General features: G+C 39.0%; 1 protein-coding gene across 3 annotated transcripts in view; it reads left to right on the top strand.

Moving 5' to 3' along the window:
* The window catches only part of arb2a (ARB2 cotranscriptional regulator A), a 194,338-nt gene that overhangs the window by 110,650 nt on the left and 63,337 nt on the right, over positions 1 to 20,351 (top strand). For all 3 annotated transcript variants that reach the window (XM_061728967.1, XM_061728968.1, XM_061728969.1), the window contains exon 9: positions 15,381 to 15,497. In XM_061728967.1, the coding sequence (XP_061584951.1) occupies positions 15,381 to 15,497 (117 nt within the window). The remainder of the gene's footprint in view (positions 1 to 15,380; positions 15,498 to 20,351) is intronic.

A 20,351-nucleotide genomic window follows, 5' to 3' on the forward strand; every position in this document is an offset into this window, starting at 1 on the left:
TTGTTGCCTTTAACCATCTTCCTTAATAAGCAACCAATCTCTCCAATTACTCTGTATTCCTTTGCCCCTTGCCCCTGTTTTTTCCACTTTCTTTTTTGACTCTCACTCCCCTCATTGCTTGTCTTACAAACAGCACTCTCTTACCATTCTTCTTTTAATGCTTTGCCCCAATATACATCCGATTTTGCCTGTTGTTTGCTCCATCTTCTTTTCAAGTTTACTCACTTTCTTTTTTCTTGTCTATATCTTAACTTCGGTTTCTTTTCAGACTCGCTGCAGCATTTTTTTTGCCAGTGCCTCCAGTCCTTCACTTGAGACTGACCTCAATTACCCCTCCTTCACACCATTTTTTTTTTGCCTTTTTCACCAAAGATCTTTTAAAACCACCCGGTTTTTCGCATTGTTTCCCATTTCTCACACTTCTTTCATATAGTGTAAGGAATGAATCTGAAGTGCTGTTTATTTTTTTTTTAAGCCACTACATTCATATAATGATTTTCAAAAAGAAAATGGCATTCTCTTCTAAACATGGTATGTTATAGAAGTCCAGCATGTCCTTGTCTCACGTTTTCGGTTGCCGCTGTGCTGTTTCCATTCACCTGCTGCGGCTGGCTGTGTCAGCGAGTTGCGACCTAGGTCACCCTTAGCAGAGAGGGAATACAAGTGCTTGACATGAGGTTTGAATATGTTCAAGATGACATGTTGACGGCTCAAATGAATCTCTTGTTATATGTCTTTTTTTTGCCCACCCTTTTTAATTCCTAAGAATGCCAGGAAATCAGAGGTGGAATTTTGAGTAAGGGATTGCAAATTGCCACACATGCGTCACTCGAGTTGAACACTTAGAATCCAGTTTGTTCTTCTGTCTTTCTACTTTCTTTGACTTCTATGACCCCAATGCTATGAATGGTCTCATTCTGTGTCAAATGTTGGAAGAAGTAGTGTTAGGAATTGAAATGAGACAAAGTGTTGTTTGTCAAAAGCTGTGAGACAAAGCCAAGAGGTTCCTGCTGCAAATGTCAGTGAACATCAAACCCCAGTTAAAGTTGAAATCCTTTTTTGCATCTGTATCCCTTTTCTTCTTCTTTCTTTTCCGCTATTTTTAATCACATTCTCCACCTGCATTCATGTTTGCATCCATCACTTATTCCACCACTGTTTTTAACTTGGTTTAATTCATCTTTGTGCTCTTTTCCTTTTTTGTCCTCTTGAAACGGTCAAGACCGTAGTCACCAAATTTGATATTATGTTGGTTTCTTTGGCCTTATTGCCTCACCAGCATATTGTGCAGTTTTTTTTCTGTACATACACATAAGGATGGAAGGGATTGCATGAAGGAACAAGAAGTTCATGTTTTTCTGCCCTTCGGCTTCGATATTTCCTTTCCTGTCTATTTTGTTCACCTACTTCCACCTCTGGTGGTTAATGAAAATCTTGTTTTAAATCTTTATGACTTAATTTATTGATTGATTTTTCTATCCAAGGGCTCTGTTTTGGTTAGGTACCTTCAGTATTACATATTTATTTATTTTTTGAGCTTGGAAAACTGACCAACTGACAGTGAAAAGAGATGATGTGTTTTATGTCCCATTATAAGGTTTTAAAGGTTTTATGTGCTGTGAAAGGGACTGTAGGAAGGGACATTTGAATAGTGAATGTAGTAGATAATGTATGTCTTTGTTTGTATTACTATTTTTATTTTTATTACTATTTTTGGAACTGAATGCATGTGTGCATGTATTTATCATTCTCAGTGATTCCTTTCAACTAACCCAACGTTGGCTTTCATGACCTACCGGCCTCTGCCTCTCTCACTTTCTTGTTTTCTTACCAATAAAAGTATATTTGTGATGTTAGACAGTTTTTACCCCCCCACATACAACCAAGTTACCATAATTTGATATACACCCCTGTTGTTCATACTGGGTTGTTAACTTCAATCCTTTCTTCTTCATCGTTTTTATGTCTTATATAGCTCTCCTCTCTCCAGCGTTGGTGTCCTTCATTTTACTCAGCTACCACTCCACCATATGTAATGCTGTTTTTCATATACAATGAGCCTCTTCACCTCTCACCTCCCACCACCTCTCTCATACCTGTTTTGTTTGACTTGGCTTTGATTTATAAATTTGGTCTGAGTTCTCTTTGATGAAAACACTAGGGGGCACTGCCTGTCCTTTGTTACCCTTTTTTCTCTTAGCAGTCTCCACTGATGTGTATTTTTTGTATAGGTGTGTGTTTTGTCTTTGTCTGTGTACTCAAGAATGTGCATCTGTTTGTGATTGGATTTCCTCAAAAAAGTAGTCTCTTGTTTATTAAAGGTGACACGGATCTAGACTGAGACAGACGAGCAAGAAGGCCAGTGGGTCGTTGGTGGGCACCAGAACAAGTGCACAGACCCGTCTGCATTCCCATGTCCTCGCTGTCACCCCCAGTTTCTTTTGGCATCTCCGGCCTTCAGAGACCTTTCTCCATGTGAGGCCATTCCCTCTCCATGTCTTTCTTCCCATGTCAGCCTGTCTCCTGGGTCTCTCCATATCATGTGGGTACCCACTGGCCGCCTTGGCGTTAAACAAAGGTGGATAAAGTACAAGAGAGAGTGGGGAATTTAGAGCTTTTTCATTTATTTATTTTTAAAATCTATGATGAATAAAAGCAAACGCAGGAGAGCTGCAGCGCTGTTTATCCAAGAACTTTGCAATCTAGACAAGGGGCCCTTGATTACCTTCAGTTTGGATAAAGGTGGAAACTGCTTAAAAATAAAGATCAGCTCGAGACGCCACAGTTGAAGAGGAGACAAAGAGGATAGAAATCTGTACTTCTTGCAGCTTTCCCGATGTTTTATTGTTTCTCCATCTTATATACTCACAACTCATTCTATGCAATTAGTTATCCCGCTCTTTTTCGTATTGTATCCTAAGTTTTTTTTTTCAAGAAATGTGATTGTTTTTGAAAGAAACTCTGAATTATTGATGTGTTATGTATGGTAAGCAGACAGCTGATGAAGGGTGTTTGATAGTGCTAATTGGCAGCTCCCATCCATGCAGTGTGTGGTTGGTAGTGGGCTGGGGCTGGGCGAAGTGAAGCGCTGTTATTGTTTAGAGGTGTCAAACCCAACACAGAGCAAAAAGGATGGATTAATTGTGCTGTGTTCGCCTATCAGTGTTGAATGCAGCTAAAATACACACATACAAACACATTCACACACACATACATACATACACACACATATATACATACATACATACATACACGTATAAAAATCGTATATTTACATAAATATGTATCCTCGTTTCTGTCTGTCCAAACTCACACAAACAGCTGAACATTACCAGGCGTCATATATGACAGAGCTCTGACTTGTACACACTCATAGTTACAATCACATACTTCCTCACACAGACGCTCTTAAAAAATAAATAAATAATAATAAAAAAAAAATCACATTTGAAAATGACAAGATAATAAGCACATTCAAATTTACCTTCAGCTCTGTGTAAATGCCTCTCACTGAGATAAACTAATAAATATATTTTCTTTTTGGTTGCGCTGCACTGAAGGCCCTAATTACCATACACTGACAAAGACCTGACAGAAGTGCAATAGTTAAGAGGTAATTTTTATACAAGTAGGAGTTTGGGAAGGGAAAAGGGTCAATGAAACACCGTCCTGCACATGCACAAGTGAACCGCTCCACCTCCAATTTTTTTTATTGGTTTAGTCGTGCTTTTCGAGGACTTTTTACATGATTGACTGACAAGGTCTTTTTCCGAAATAGCATCTTCAGTAATAAGAAATAATTGACTCCCTAATCAAAAAAAGGTTCATAGAATCCACAAACGCAACTGTAATCTTCTGTGGCATTTCCAGCAGAATTGACAGTCTTCATAGCTTCAGGCTCTATACCACTTTGATTTAATTGCTTTTTTTCACAAGATTAATAATATGCTTTGTACTAAATTGTGTGTGCGCTCAGTATGGGTGTGTTCCTGTGTGTAATTGCGTACCTCATCCTCCTCTCAGGTTTTGTTTTTAATCAACAATATCACTTGAAAAGAACGTCTACTGATGTGCCGTTTTTTTAAATTCTTTAAATGATGTAAATTTTGATTCATTAAGTTAATGATTGTGGCAAATTTACTATCAGATCAAAATGACAATGCAGCAGTTGCTTAGCAATTTATTTGAGAAATTACTTGATTTGAAAAAAAGGAAGGAAAATAAAGCCAGAAAAAAGTTAATACTATCAGCAAATATGTACACGTGAGCTTTTTAAATTCTGTATTGTTTTTCATTAATTAACTTCTACCCTTTATAACTTCACTGTTCTTTTTTACATTTTAGTAAATATGTAAAGTAAATTTGCAGCTTTGAAATATTTTGCATTTTGACTGTTTGTGCTATTAAATTTGTACATATACAAGTTAACTTTTGCCTCTACTCTGCCTTTAGTAATTGAATTGATTAGAATTTCTTCAACTCTGAATCAGTATTTATTTTTTATTCTCATCTTCTTATGTCTTAACTACGTTGGGTATAGCAATCATAACTGAAGTCAGTATGCCTTGAGAACTTCAAACTTTTTTACATTATGGGGCAAATTAACTTGCAACTTCCCCCAGCCTGTCCTTTTGTGCGTGGCCTCAACACGTACTCCCTCTGTCTTTTCTGACTCATCTTTTCTCTCGTTAAAAGCCTATTTTAAATCATGGCTTGTGGCAATGAGAAGTTAATTTCAGATTGTTATATATTACCATTAATTTACGTTGGCCTTCTGTAGTTTTCCCTCCTTCTCTCTCTTCTTCCTTTGATTACAAGTGGTCCACAAGCCTCTCTATTATTTTCTCTTTTCTTTTCCTTTTTTTTAAGATTCTCTTCAGTCTCCTCTTTTCTCCTTCCCCCGCAGCGCAGGGGACAACCAAATTTGAAGGAGTAGTGGATGATAACTGAAAGGATTAACATCCTGTCACTTACATTATCCCTGCCTCTTGCTTCTTCCCCCCTGCTTTTTTTTCCAAACTTTTTTCCCCCTTTCCATTTGTCCATGCATCTTTTTACCGAGTGATGGGTCATGCAGCCCTAGAAGTTTAAAGAAAACATTTTCTCTGAAAAATTCCCCTCATTCAGCTTTGAAGACACACATACACGCAGTCACACACGCCTGATTTATCAGTCATATGCAGGCAGCAGGTGCTCCCTTTTTTTTTTCATTTTTCTTTTATATCTCCTCCCTAATTCCCAGCTAAGATGAGATGTGATAACTTTTGTGACAAGCAGAACTTAACCTTTAAAAAGTCCTACCGTAACTGCACCTTGGGTTGTTTTTGTGAAGCATTAACATGAATTTGCATATAACTTGGAAAAGAAAGTGTGAATATTGAAAAACGAAAAAAGAATAAATAGACTTGTGTTTATACCAAGAGTTTAAAAAGTGAAACAACTGTTGAAATGTATCTGTTATAACCACTTCACAACAAGTTACAAAGAATTGAGTGAAAATTCCACATCATTGCCTGGCAGGATTTTCTCACTATACCCTTATTTAGAAATGTTGGCATGGATGCCAGCTTTGGGCTCAGTTAGTACAAGGAATCAGTGTTTATCAGCCCCTGAGGCTGTGTGCTTCTGTGTGTCTTAGAAATGGACAGCAGTACCCGATGGATATTTAGCACATTATCTTTGGCGGAGCCAAGAGTGGTGTGAAAACACACTAATTTCCTAAGTGGCAATCATATCAGCCTCACCATCGGAGAGGCAGCAGAGAGCAAACATCTGTGTGTTTGCATGTGCACAGATCCCAGTCATCATGCACATATCATTCTGACTCCATTAGATGTGTACACTTAATTTTGTTTACCTCTGTGCGTATGTGCTCAAGGGTTTTTTCTTATTAGTTTTAGTGAAATTTTGTACTTCACAGTTTCACATTTTTCTATTTTGTTTTAATTAGTGTTTTATTTATTTATTTATTTATTTATTTATTTATTTATTTATTTATTTATTTATCTGATGGTCTGTATTTTTTCCAGCTTCGTGTGGTTTTTTTTTTATCTGTTAATCCTTTTGTCATTTTAATACCACCTTTATCTTTGTTTCTATATCCCCCAACAAACCTTTTTTTTTTTTTAAATACATGTCTGTCGAGATCTAATCCTCTGTCTTCTCTGCAAATGTGAGTCTCTGTCTGTTGGTGGTAAACTGCCTTTTCCCTGCAAGAGTTCAGGGAGTCCCTGGTTTTCAATGATGTCAATATCTCCATGAGTTGAGGTCTTAGCCTCCACCTCTTTCGCCCACCCTTATTAAGACCACCGTTCACTTCCCTCCTCTGTCAGTCCCAGTCTTCCTTGGCCTGTCCATTATCATATCCAACCAAGAATCACCCAACTGAATCTATGTTAAAACAGGGTCATCCCCCCGTGTACACTTAAAAGCTGTCCCTTTAACCTGCTCTGAAATACTTAGGGCTATTATTATAGCATATAAATCATTAAGAAAGTTTAATTATACAAAAATTTCATGGTGGAAATGTGTAAGCTGACACATGGGAAGGGGAATTTAATGGGCCAGCAAGTCCCATCACCGTGAGGGAAAATATTGAGGTTAGGTTTCTATTTTACAGCATTGCCGGAGGGTTAGGAGACAGGGAGAAAGACAAAAAAGACGCACTTTAAGAGCAAGTGAGAAATGAGAAGGCTTAGACTGTTTCCACTGCACAACAGCAACTTTTTCTATTTCACTCTGTTGACCAAAGCTGGTAATATCACCAGCAATTTAATAATGATGAATATTTTTGCTCACTACATATTGTGACTGTTTTTTTTTTTAACTAAAATATGTTTTCTAATTAACTTTGCTTAGTGACCAATTTTCCTAACTGACAGTGTTTTATAAGACCTTGCTATTTGGACAAAATCCTCACTGTTGTAGAGTCTCAGGAGTGATGGGAGGGTCAATCATTTGCATATGACTTCACATCTTATATCCTCGAGACACCAGACCAGTCCATTCAAACTGAAGATGCCTTCTGGATGGAAGGTGAAACGTCCTCAAGAACAAAAGAAAAAGGATGTCCAGCCCTCTTGTTTCAAATGTTTGAGAGCAACATCTGTTTTCAACTGAGTAGCAGTTGATCACCTTGAACTACCACCCTCTAGAAACTTTGTCTTCTTCTTTATTGTGTCACTATCGATTCAGTTTGAGATGCAAGTTCAATTCAATTAAAAATATTTTTACATGATTAAAACATATTCATATTAACATATTAAAAATAAGTTTTTAATCCCTGAAGGGAAATTAATTAAAGGGGCGAAGAGGTAAAGAGCAAAGCGGTGTGTTCACTTAGTTTACCTATCGAGAAAGAAGGGTTTTTTTTCATTCTTTTTGTTTTAACAATATACAGGATATTGTTGATACGGAAAGTGCAGCCTAACGAGTGATGGTAAAACTTCATAGTGACAATAAAATGACTCAGTCTGATTGGAGTTCATATCATTAACACTTACTACTGTGCAAATGTCAGTAAGAAGGTAATTACATTATAGTTTAGTAATGACGATATGTCTGTGCGGCTTCTTGCTTTATTAAAATAGCATTATTTCAGTTAAATGCTGCTTAAATAAGACATGCTGTCATGTTAAAACCATCTGGAATTAGCGTTTTCTAGGAAGGATTCGATAACATAACAAAGATAACATTTTAACCATAAATGCTTAAAAAACAAAAAAAGTTTCCTCACACTCTTTCAGTCCCTTCTTTTTTTCCTATGAGAGCAACAACCTTTTATCACTAGGATACTTTTCAATAGGATACTAATATTTATTTGCATTCTCTTACCCACAACACCATCCATCCCTTACTATTTTCCTTCCTCTATTCTCCCCCTACCCTCTCTCCCTGCTCTGTCCTCTCTTCCCATCTTCCCCTTGTTTTCCACGCGGACACAAGCAGGGCGCAGCACTCGCAGTCGACAGGTTTCCTGGCACACCGCTCCTCATCCTCTGCCTTTTGTTTCCACCAGTGGACAACCATTCTCCACCTCTGCTGTGTCAGTAAATATTTATTGGCCTTCCTTTTCCTCGCCGCCCCCACTGATGTTGGTGTGTATCTCTGTGCCTGTGTTTGTTTGAATGTGTGTGGTTTACATGTTCGTGCACACATAGAAGTCTCTCTAACACGTACACGGACACGCATTTCGCTTCAACCAGGGTCTAGTACTGTCACTTGCACAAGTTTTTAATTCAGCCCATTAGCCCCTTATCTTCACTTCATCATGCATTTGGTGAGAGGAAAGATAAAAAAGAGGAGGAAGTTATTGCAGTTTCCCCCTGCTCTCTCCACCTGCACACCTTCACCGCAGACAAAGTTCATGCACCGGAGCGTCAGAGAGGAAAAAATCTTGCAAGTAAATGCACATGACCTCAATAAGTAAAACCCCTCTGAACACTCAAACAACACTAAAGGTTGCACATACACAAACACACTCCCTCACACTCCCTTGAGGCCTGTGGCCTCGTGCTAGAGAGGGCTTCCTTCCTGCGCTTAAGACAAAGGAAGCTAGGGACCGACAGGGGACCTGGGGCCGCTGCTTCAAAGCCACAGGAAGCGCTGCTGTTGTCTCTTCCTGTGGAGGGTGTTGGAGCGTGGGGGGCAGCTGCCTGTGTTTTCACAGCCAGGGACCAACAGATATGAGTGTGTTATGTGTGTGTGCGTGTGTGTTTGTGTGTGACAGACAGGGAAGGTGAACCATCTGAACACACCACACTGCTCCTGTCTGACCCTCTTTAAGTTGAAATCAATTACTAACCGGATAAAGACATGCATTACGAAAAAATAAGAGACATTACACAAATTTCATCCGTTTGGTGAAACCAGAGGGATAAAAGGCCAGATCTGCATGAAGATATCAATCTAATAACCAATGGTCCAGCTTGTCCGCAATAATTTAGAATGAAAATCATGTGAACAAACACAGCCAGAGCATCATTCAGCCCCGAGGCATATATTCCTTTGCTTAGTCTATGCCACTGTCTCTGCAGAGCCCACACATGCTTTCAGTGTGTACATGTTTGTTTGTGTTTGTGCCTGTCTTCCAATGTTGTTGTGTAGGGATTTATGGGGGTGTACGTGTTAGTGTGCCATGTGTTTTCAAGCCTTCCGGTGTGCACCCACATGCATGTTTGTTTATTTTTTCTATGGTAGCCCTGGCTTCTCTGACACTCTCCTCTTATTCTCTGGCAGCAACAGGACAGTTAATCAATCAAATATTTAAGCAGCGCTTCAGTTCTCAGTGGGTAGTCCTAGATTATCTTTGGCTGTTGGCAGTACACGCCACAGTCACATTACAAGCCTTGTTCCTTACTGGCATCATCGTGGAGATCTCTTTCTCTCGCACACATACTCCTTCTTCCTGGCCTCTGCTCAGTCTTTGCTTACTCTCACTAATGCTCTATATTTTCTTTAAAAAAAATTCTACTCATTTTTCGTTATTCTCCCCCCTATCCCTTGTTTTCCTCTCTCTCCTCTCTCTTGTTTGCTCTTCTCTATTTGCAGTCATTCTCTATGCATAATTGTGGCTTTTCACATTGACTATCTGACAGTGAGCAAGGCCCCTTAAAGAGCGCTCATCTCTCTGTCTTTGCCTGATTCTCTCTTCTCTCCCGTGCCGCATTCTTTCTAGGGATGAGTCTGCCTGTCTCCCTGCAGGGAACTCCATTGTGGATTACCATTCAGTTTTTGCCCAATTATCTAGTGGCTTTCACTGCCTTTGACACATAATTATCAAAGGCCTAAATAATTGTCTTTATTATTGCTGGTGTTTAGATGAAGCGTCAGCGGAGCAGTCATGAGCAAGGCAGCGTCACAGGGAGAAGAGAGAAATGAAGTATTTATCTCAAACAGAGATTAGCTTAGCATGCTGTTAAATGATGTCTCGTCGCTTGCTTCAACTCCTTGTCCAGATAAATAAACATGGTTAATTCGCCCCCATTTCCTATTTCCTCTCACATATCACGTTGTGCGTCAATAGTGAAAATACAGATAATGCAAAACAAAAAGTCAAACAATTAGCTGGCTTTGTCACAGGAAACGGTTTACCGAACACTGTACTTTACAGAAGGTCATGAGAGAGGTCAGATACAATATATGGGGAATGAGAAAGGTCTGTAGGTGTTTTTAGATTGGATCTCACTATTATCGCTGGATGATGAACGCGTCTTTAACGTGCGTTTGGTAATATAAACGCAAGGCGTGTTATTCGCCACCTCAGGAGTCGGGAGGCATTATCTGCAAAACAAAACGTAACCTGTCTGGGCATGTAGAATGACATATTGTCCCCACATCAGCAAGATTTATACGTCGTCAGACAGGTGTAATTTTCGAAACGAGGATGGATGAACATCAAGATGAGCGCTTTTTGGACATGTACATGTACTTCTTGCAAAGCCCCGGTTTGTCATTTTTGTGTCCAGTTGTTCAAACGATGGACCATCCTTTGTGGTTCTTGACATAGGCCGGTTTATGGCGTCCTCGGCTTCGAGGCTGAGTAGCTCCTCGTCTCCCCAGTTACTCATCTTGCAAATATAGACCCTACCTGTAACTTCCTGCTGCTGCTGTTACTCTCATCAGCTGTTTACTTATTTTATGAAATAATAATAATAATACTTTTTTTTTTTGTAACCCTCCCCAGGTGGGTTGTACTGAGGTTACGTGATCAACAAATTCCTCCCACGACCCGCCACCCACGTTAGTTCTGTTTATATCAGACCCGCGGTTAAGACTTCTCTCAGAGGGGAGGGCAGCTCGACACACCACCCCGCGTCGGTCTATGTAAAATAGACAGATGACACGCTAGATTCGTGTGTTAAACATGGGGTATCCGCCAATGTAAAATGGGCTTGTGTATATCTGTATTTGCAGGTGTCTGTGTAGTTGCAGGTGAATGGGTGTCTGGCCATTTCATAGAGCTTTTGAAAGGCTGGATTTAATCAAATTGTGCTACCAGTGGGTCAGATTCTGAGATGCTTCTGGGTCTGTACAGAAACCAGGCCTTCTACGGAATAATAAGAAATGAAATTGTTAGTTTATTAGCAAGCAAACAAGAGAAAAGCAGGAAGAAAAGTTTCATAATTTGTCCATCCTTCCATTCATCTATACATCCTTTATAAATTTAAAGCCTCTTTATAGTTAACTAAATCAGTAAAAGATGACTTGCCTCAAGAATGTCATTCTGATGTCGACCATTTGGTCTGATTTTCCTGTGAAGTGTGCTAAGAGGATAAAAAATGTTACTCATGGGAATTAATACATATTATTTATTTGTTCACTCGAATATTTCTCACTTTACTTCCTTGTTTTCTCATCTCCTCTATTAATACTACTTGGTGATTAATTTAACTTCTGTCTTTCTTACGTTTTAAAACACCGATCACACATGTCCGGCACCCCTAACCACTTGAGTTTCACTCAACATATCTCCTGTGTGAAAGGAAATGACAAAAAAAATGCAGTAAAGGTCTTGACCCCTGTATGTTGGTTTTAATTCAACAAGCATTTCCACATGTCTCTCCTCACTTTTCTCTGCTAGATACAGGACTGATATAAACATCTGGCTTCTTTCCTTTTTAAGGCTTTGGGCTGCCGTTACAGAAGGAATTAGTATGTTTATCACTCTAGATATACAACACAATACTTGTCCAACATGAATGTGCAGGCTAACATAATGGGTCATATGATAAAACGGCTTAGATTAAGATCTGTTTGGGAGTATGTGGCTTCGTGACTGTAACAGTTTGTAAGTTAAACTGTGAGTTGGATTATGTTTCAAACTTGCAGCTAACCACAGTTGTCGTTGTGGCTTGTAAAACATGGGATCCAGTGGGTGTCAAAATTACTGTGGCTTTAGGACCACACTGCACAGAGTATTCCCTCTGTGAGATAATATTCGTGAACTTATTACCCCACAACCATTGCCACAGCCCAGTGTACGTGTGTGGCATTGCAGCAGTGAAACATAAGAGGATGAGTGGGTGATGCTGCCAGAAGAGTTGGCAGATCAATTAAGGAAAACAGACTTTGTTTAGTCAGAGATAATGCTTTAAATGTACATATATATATATATATATAGACTGCTTGGATCCATATTTGTAAAACAACAACAACAATATATATATATATATATATATATATATATATATATATATATATATATATATATATATATATATATATATATATATATATTGTTGTTGTTGTTTTACAAATATGGATCCAAGCAGTCTAATCTATTTATTTAGTGCTTTAAAAACATCAGATTTAAAAAGCTTTTCAGCACCAGTCTCTGAGTGACCCACCTCAGTACTGTAAGTTATGTTACCCTGGAGGGAGTTGCCACAATTCCACAAATCACATGCAATAACTACATAGTTAACTTTATTCATGAAGTTTATGGTGGTAAACTGACGATACGGAAAGTGCAGTTTAGAAATAAAAGTTTAGGAAACTGTCATGAAAGGAAAGTTGACATTATTTTGCAAATGGAAACCTATTTACTGGCATCAGTTACCACATCTGATTCTGTTCTGCCACACATTCAACACACACTGGAATCCTTTGAACCTTATCTGTGTGGTATAAATGTAACTAATAATAGTAATAGAACATACCCAAATTACATTACACTACATTTAGCAGACACTTTTATCAAAAGCAACTTACAACAGAGGAATTCAAACAGTAACAGATCACAAAGTAAATGCAGTTAAGTCAGCATTCCAATAAGCGCAGCTAAGACAATATTCATGTGTTTTAGGAAGTTAAAGAGAGCACAGTTCAAGAGAAAAGGTGTTCTTGGAAGAGGGAAGTTTTCAACAACTTTTTTTACCATAGAGGAGGAGAACTCTGCACTTGAGGCCACAGGTAACTTGTTCCACCATTGAGGATCAATGTGGAAGAACAGTCTCAACTGAGATCTCCTTGTGTGAAGAGAGGGCAAGGCCAGTTGCTGTTCTTATGATGAGGGCAGTGCTCATGAAAGTGTAAGCCTTTACGATCAAGTCAATATGAACAGGTGCAGACCACGAGATGACCTTGTAGGCAAGTGACAGAGACTTGTGTTTTATTCGAGCAGACAGTCAGTGCAGCTCAATGAACAGACGTGTGATGTGTGCCCGCCTGGGTTGATTAAAGACCAGGCGCACTCTGGACCTTTTTGTAGTGGTTTTCATCACCAGCTAAAAGGCCATCTAGTAGGGCATTACAGTAATAATTGTGGTAAAATTAGCGTTTCAAGGATCAAACAATAGGGGCTGTCAGAAACCTATTTACCTCTGGTACAACCAGAAAATATATGTCTATTTTTTTCTGCCCAAACTTGATTTTTTATTTTTTTTTTCTCCCTTCATTAAAGTTGCATGTTTTTCATGGGCAGTCGGTCCACTGTTTTCTTTGTTCTGGCCTCTGCTGGTAGACCTTTTGTTCAATGATGGACCCATTTGGCCAGCACTGTAAAACAAGACCTTGACTGACATCTCCAGTTTTAAAATGGTGATATCTTTTACACCCAGGTAAAAGGTAGTTCTGCCAGAGGAAATCTTTTCAAACAAAGATGGATCAGGAAGGAATGGAGCAAGGAATTTGTGCATTATGCTATGTGATTTTTCTTTTTTTGTGTGAATGTTTATTTACTGCATTTCGGCAAGGCAAGGCAAGTTTATTTGAATCCCACAATTCAACAACAGAGTGATTCAAAGTGCTTTACAGAGACATTAAAACATCACATAGCAGAAAGAAAAGCATGATTCAGCAGTAATCCACCATGATGCACTACAACCTTTATTTCTTGCATCTCATTTGTTTTATTCTTTTTAACTTATGTCTGTCTTGGCTGTCTTTGATTTCTGCTTTTAAACTCTTTTACTTTTTAATGAATTAAAAAAAAATCTTTTTATGTAAAGCACTTTGAATTGTCTCGTACATGAAATGTGCTATACAAATAAACTTTCCTTGCCTTGTGTCTGTCCAGACTATCATTTTTTTGTCTTTCTTGGCTGTTTTTCACCTTCATCTTTATCTTTTCATCTGTATTCCTAAGCTTGTATTATTTACCATTGTGAAGATGCTTCAGTCGAAACCTCATCAGCTGCATTATGTGGGAGTCCTTAGTGCCTTAATAGATGTTATTTATCTCCCCTTTCTCCCACTTTAATTTGGCTGGGTGTGGGAGGATGTATTTCAATTCTCATCCTGAGCTAGTGTCTTTGATAGCTCCAGGTTTAGCCAGACAAAGATTTATCATCTGGCCTTAGTTACAAATATTTTATATATTTTTATTTATACATTTTTTATTATGCACTCATGTGTCAGCTGAGTGTGCTTTATTACCATTGGACTTTTATTGGCCAGTATTTTTTTTTCTCCTATTCTAAACATCATAAAATGCCAAATATTTCAAACTCTGTTTTTGCTTTGCCGTCGGACACTGAACTTCATAAAATGTCGAAATTCATAAACACCAACAGAAGACTCAGGGTCCTGGATAAAAATGTCTTTCCTCGAGATGACTTTGATGATGAAGCTTTTAACAGCATTGTTGAACATTCAACCATTAAACTTAGTGTTAATCTGCAGCACACCGTTGATCACCAGTCCACTGGCCTCTTTCCCAGCTTCACTAAACATGTACAGTAAGTGATTGTTAACCTTTTGGTACAACTCCTGTTCTCTTTTCTTCACATTTTATCTTCAGACCAAGCATAGTAAAATGGCTTATTCCCAAGGTCTGTCTATGGTGCTCCTTGGGGTCGGACCATTGGTGTGGGAAGTCTATTGTACTGTGGTAACAAGTCCTTTGTGTGACATTTTCCTTGGCGTTGACATTCAGAAGGGAATAAGAAGACTGGCTTGCGAACGCCACATTCTTTGTGACATGTAAAGGGAAAGGGTATTAAGAATGGGGACCGAGGTATTTGAACACAGACAGGGAAGGACATTTGCTCAGAACGTGACAAGGACACGCTATAGTTGAGCAATCCTCTTTCATATTTCATTTTATAGTATTATGCTATACACCAGGTTGAATCTTTATCCTCTGGTTACAGCCCTGTCCTCTGGGCCAAGGCCATCCTAGTCTCAGAACTTTACTGCTGGCAGTGCATGTAAGCCTGGGAATATGTTTGATGCAATGCATACTAATATGTTACAGTAATTGCACTGAGATCCATGCTTTTTAAAATGTATGATTCGTCTTTCAGATGTATTTTATTTTATTTTTTTAAATCTAAGTTTTATTATTCATGTTTTTTAAATGTTATCCTCAAGAAAAGTCACTGAGTTATTGACAGGCTTTAATTGAGACTAAAACAAGTTTCATTTGCTTTATTTTCCAGATGAATCACAGAGAAATGCAGTTGAGGAACAGAGTGTGTGCTGTGGCTCTCACTGACTCTTCTCACAACATCTGGCTACAGGACACCAGCAAAGGAACACGAGACTGGATGCAGCAGGTGACACAATCACACATGATCAAATACACTTTCACAGAGTATTAGAAGATGCTACAAAACTGTACCAAAGGGAAACTATCTGTACTCATATCTTGTGTAAATGTACCTCTTATGTCCTGTCTCACTGCCTTATCCTACTGACCCACACATGTCCCCCTGACTAACAGCCATAGAACTCCTGTGTGTTTTCTTATTTACTTCTGTCTCTGTTTTTTCTATGGTGTGCATCTCAGTGAGTGACTGAGACAGTTAACCCAGTTCATATCTGAGTGTGCAGCTGTGCATGAATTTTGTTCATGTGCTCATATAGTAAGCATGTGAGACAGAATGCACATGCACATGTGCATTTGTGTTGGCTTCATTTTAAAATTTGCCCTTTCTGGTGTGACCTCTTTGCCATATGCATCACCTGGTCTCACTCAGTATGCACATACAGATGAGGAGCAGCCAAGACAAAAGCTGCTAGAGAGCAAGGGATGCAAATGTCATGTGCTGTCTCTCTCTCTCTCTCTCTCTCTCGCTCTCTCTCTCTCTCTCTCTCTCTCTCTCTCTCTCTCTCTCTCTCTCTCTCTCTCTCTCTCTCTCTGTCTCACACACACACACACACACACACACACACACACACACACACACACACACACCTGCATTTGTATTACATTCCCTTTCAGATCCATGGCCTTTGTTTATCCCTTTTCTGTCATCTCCAGCTGTGTGTGTATGTGTGTGTTAGGTGTGTGTTTGGTTTGTACACTCAAGTGCATTACTTCTCTTTAAATGTTTATGTATTTTATTTCAAGTCTAGGAGATTCAAGGTTGCACTGGCCCCTTATTCGTGTTTGGTATTTTCTATTTTTGATTCATCTAAGGAATGTTTGGGACGCTACATAATTGGAATGTTAGGTGATTTTTTTATTTTTTTATTTATTTATTTGTATTTTTATTACTATTTTGTGATTGTTACCCAGAAGAATATATCTGCAATAACCTTCAGTGTCAAGTCAAACAAGCAAGAATTCACTGTCCCTGTTACTCATTAACCCATTGGCCTTTTTGGCTGAATGAAGAGAATAGCCTGCTTAATTAAGAGGGAACATTTTTAACCTTTGCTTTGATATGCCCTTCATAGTAGTCATATTTCTATCAGAGCGTTTCCGTACATTTTAAAGTATTGCAACGGAAGCAGCAAATAATTATAATGAATCATTTATTATTGCATTAATTGGCAGATTCACTTATTTATCTAAGTGTTAGATTGTTCTTTTATATTTTTCATATAGTGTAAGTGTATGTATTTCTTAGCTTTTCCGGAGGCTTTGCCTTAACCTTGCTGCTATAACCCTGGAATCTATCAACTTGAGATCCATAAAGTTCATCTATCTAAATAATATAGACAAGATTATTTAGGCACACTGTTAAGTATTGAATTTGAGTGAGTATTGAATCAGTCTTGTTCTAAAAAGAGTATGAAATCAAGCACATAGCCATACTGGCTCCATTTGCAAACATCTGCTGGATATTCCACAGTCAGTTGTAAGTGATTTTACTAAGTGAAAGGGTTTATGGTCAACTGACTAACAACTCAACCACAACACGAAAGACCAAGTAAAATCACAGTGCAGGGTCAACGATTGCTGAGGTGCATGGTGCCTGAAAATCACTAATGCTCTGTTGAATTAATGTAACCACATACATTGTGCTGTGGGAGCTTCATTGAATGGGTTTCTCTGGCTAGCAGCTGTATGCAAGCCTCACATCTCCAAGTCCACTGCAACGTCTTGGATGGAGTGGTATAAAGTACACTGACAATAGACTGTGGAGCAGTGGAAACATCTTCGGTGGAGTGACAAATCACATTTGGCCACGTTTCCCAGTCAGGCAAGCAGTGTTGTTTTCATCAACGATGACGAGCTTAACATGGCTGTTTGATGACTAAAACATGACGAGACGTGTTTGAGTTTTCGTTGACGAGACGAGACTAAAAAAAATATCAGCTGCAACCTATCCTGGTTTGGTCACGCCCACCTGGCATCACGCCAGCAGCATCTGTGCAACACGGCTGCATCACAGTCACACACACAGTCCGGTAGGATGGCGGACCTTGATGGCTGCGGCAAGGGAGTTGGTGGTCGGAAACGAAGAGACGATATGTACATATTTTCAATATAATCAAACAGAAAGAAAAACAAAATGCATCGTAGAGGAAGACGGCGATAAATGTGGCCACAAACTAGGTGGAAAGAATCCCACCAATCTCAAGCGGCACCTGAAGACTCACCACGCTGATATTTTTTCGAAGGTAAGTTACACCAAGTCCTGTTAACATATCATCAAGTCCTGTTAACATATCATATACATACAATGTTACTCGACAATCGGCTTGTGATCAATTTCATATGATCAATTGCTGACTTCAGTCTAAATTAGCTTGGTTGTGCTGCTAACCCAGGCTAAAATGAGTTTAGTTGTGCTGACATCAATTCAGTAGCTTATGTGTGTGTTACTGGTAGCCTGTGTGTAGTACATGACGAGATTTTGGTTGGGCTGCAGGTGTAATAAGTTATGTGTTATGTGTTTGAGTGACAAACATTCGTAGACAAAAATATGTGTCTAAATGAACAGCACACTGGTCTTTTTTTGTAACGTTAGCAGCATGTTTAACCATGTTTACATTCAGTGACGGTGTGGTCCTCTCTTTGTGCGTTTATGTTCCGTCAGCACGTTGCGATATGTTGAACAGATCGAGTTATATGTGCAGCTTTATCATACGTAGAGTCTGCTAGCTTTAGGCTAAAACAGAATATACCTTTATTATTGTAAATATTGGTGAAAATACTTTCTTTTTTATCTTTCTTTTTTTTTTTGCAGGCCGGAGCTTCAGGAGCTGCGTGCTGGCCTGCGCACCATCCCCACTAGACTAAAACCTTTTTGAGTTTTTGTCGACTAAAACTATCACATATAGAAATGACTAAAATGTGACTAAAACTAATAAGCATTTTCGTCCAATAGACTAAGACTAAATCTAAAATGGCTGCCAAAAACAACACTACAGGCAAGGCAAGTTTATTGACAACAAGGTGATTCACAGTGCTTTACAAAGACATTATATCATACATAAAAAGCATGATTTAAAGTTTAAACAAACATAATATAATTTGCAACATAACATAATTTACAGGACTCAAACCTGAGGGTCAAACCAAACAGAATTTGGCTTTGGTGGATCCTGGGAGAACATTACTTGCCTGACTGCACTGTGCCAGCTGTGAAGTTTGGTGGAGGAGTGTTGATAGTATGGAAGTGTTTATTAGGGTTTGGACTAAACCCCTTATCTCCAGTGAAGGATAGTTTTAATGCTTCAGCATGCGAAGACATTTTGGGCAATGCTTCCAACTTTTATAGCAACAGCTTGGGGATGGCCCTTTTCTATTCCAACATAATCGGCCCCAGTGCATGAAGCAAGGGCTATATAGACATGGTTTGATTAGTTCTTTGTGAGAGAACTTTCCTGGCCTACACAGAGCCTTGACTTCAACCCTGTCGAGCATATTTGGGATGAACTGGAACAGACCGTGCAAGCCAGGCCTTCAACATCAGTGCCTGACCTCATGAATGCTCTACACTACAGAATGAATGGGGGCACAAATTCTCACAGCAGAAACGTTCCAGTATCTTGTGGAAGGGCTAAACAGATTGAGGTGTGGTAGGTTCATCAAGGGGGACCATATCCATGTTCAAGTAGATGTATTTGAATATTACAGCATGTTGGTGTAATGGCCAGCTGTACTTTTGTCTGTTTGTCTGACACAACTAATAATTAAAAGTGTGTGTCAGTAGTACGTTTTAACATGTCTATCCAGTATTACAAATGTTGCATTGTTATAAATGTAAAAGCTGTTTTATTTCTGTTACTGAAATATGTAATACTTATTTATTATTTTTTTTACATCATGGCTTTGTAGGCAAGAATGACAGTGTGAGTTAGGAACTGAGAGGCCAGCATGTGAGGATTTAAATAAATCAAGAACCCAATATGCTTTACTCACGGTGGATATGTTCAGTGGCTCTACCAATTGGTCTCTTTCTATTTGACCCAGAATGTCAATGGCATGGCTTCTGGACTAATTTATGGGGTCAGGTGACTAGATGCTGAAGCACAGCTAAGAAAGGTGTTAGCACTGAGCTTGAATTACAACCCTAGGTGGTATATAGATATGGGTGCCCTTATGAGTGGGTGCATGTGAGGTCAAGGAAACCCCAGTCTGGTGCTATTTCTTCTCTTCAAGGCTTAAGAGTTCACTGGATGGTAGGGTAGGATAGAGCAATCAGAAGAGTAGGGAAGAAAAGATTGGATTTAGAGATCAGTGCCTGCTGAGCCAGGTTAAAAAGACCAGAAGGGTCAAACAAGAGGCACCTGACGTCACAACAAGGACACAAAATACCTCGAGTAAATTTGAGGGGAAACAAAACATCAGTAGGGAAAAGTGTGGACAGAGACTTCTCTGAAGACTGAGACAGAAAAAGAAAGAAAAAAAAATATATATATATATATCTATATAGTGAGAAAAGTTCAATTATTTAAATCCTGTTGACTGGCACTAAGAAAGCACAGGGTAGAGCTGTGAATAAGGAAACACAGAAAGACAGGTACAATATGAATGGAGTGAATATAAATGGAGAAAAGGGTAGGAAAAGATATATGTGGAGAAAGATGAGTAGCCCAGTGAGAAGTGAGTGTGAGAGGGAAATCCAAATGATTGTGTACAGCTGGCAGCCTGTCACAGTTTCCAAGGTGTCTCCTGTCACTGTGCTGGCCTGCTGTCACACTCTACTGGCCTGCCCAGAGTGTGTGCACCC

Source organism: Cololabis saira, chromosome 9 (assembly GCF_033807715.1).
Source record: "Cololabis saira isolate AMF1-May2022 chromosome 9, fColSai1.1, whole genome shotgun sequence".
Taxonomy (NCBI): Eukaryota; Metazoa; Chordata; class Actinopteri; order Beloniformes; family Belonidae; genus Cololabis; species Cololabis saira.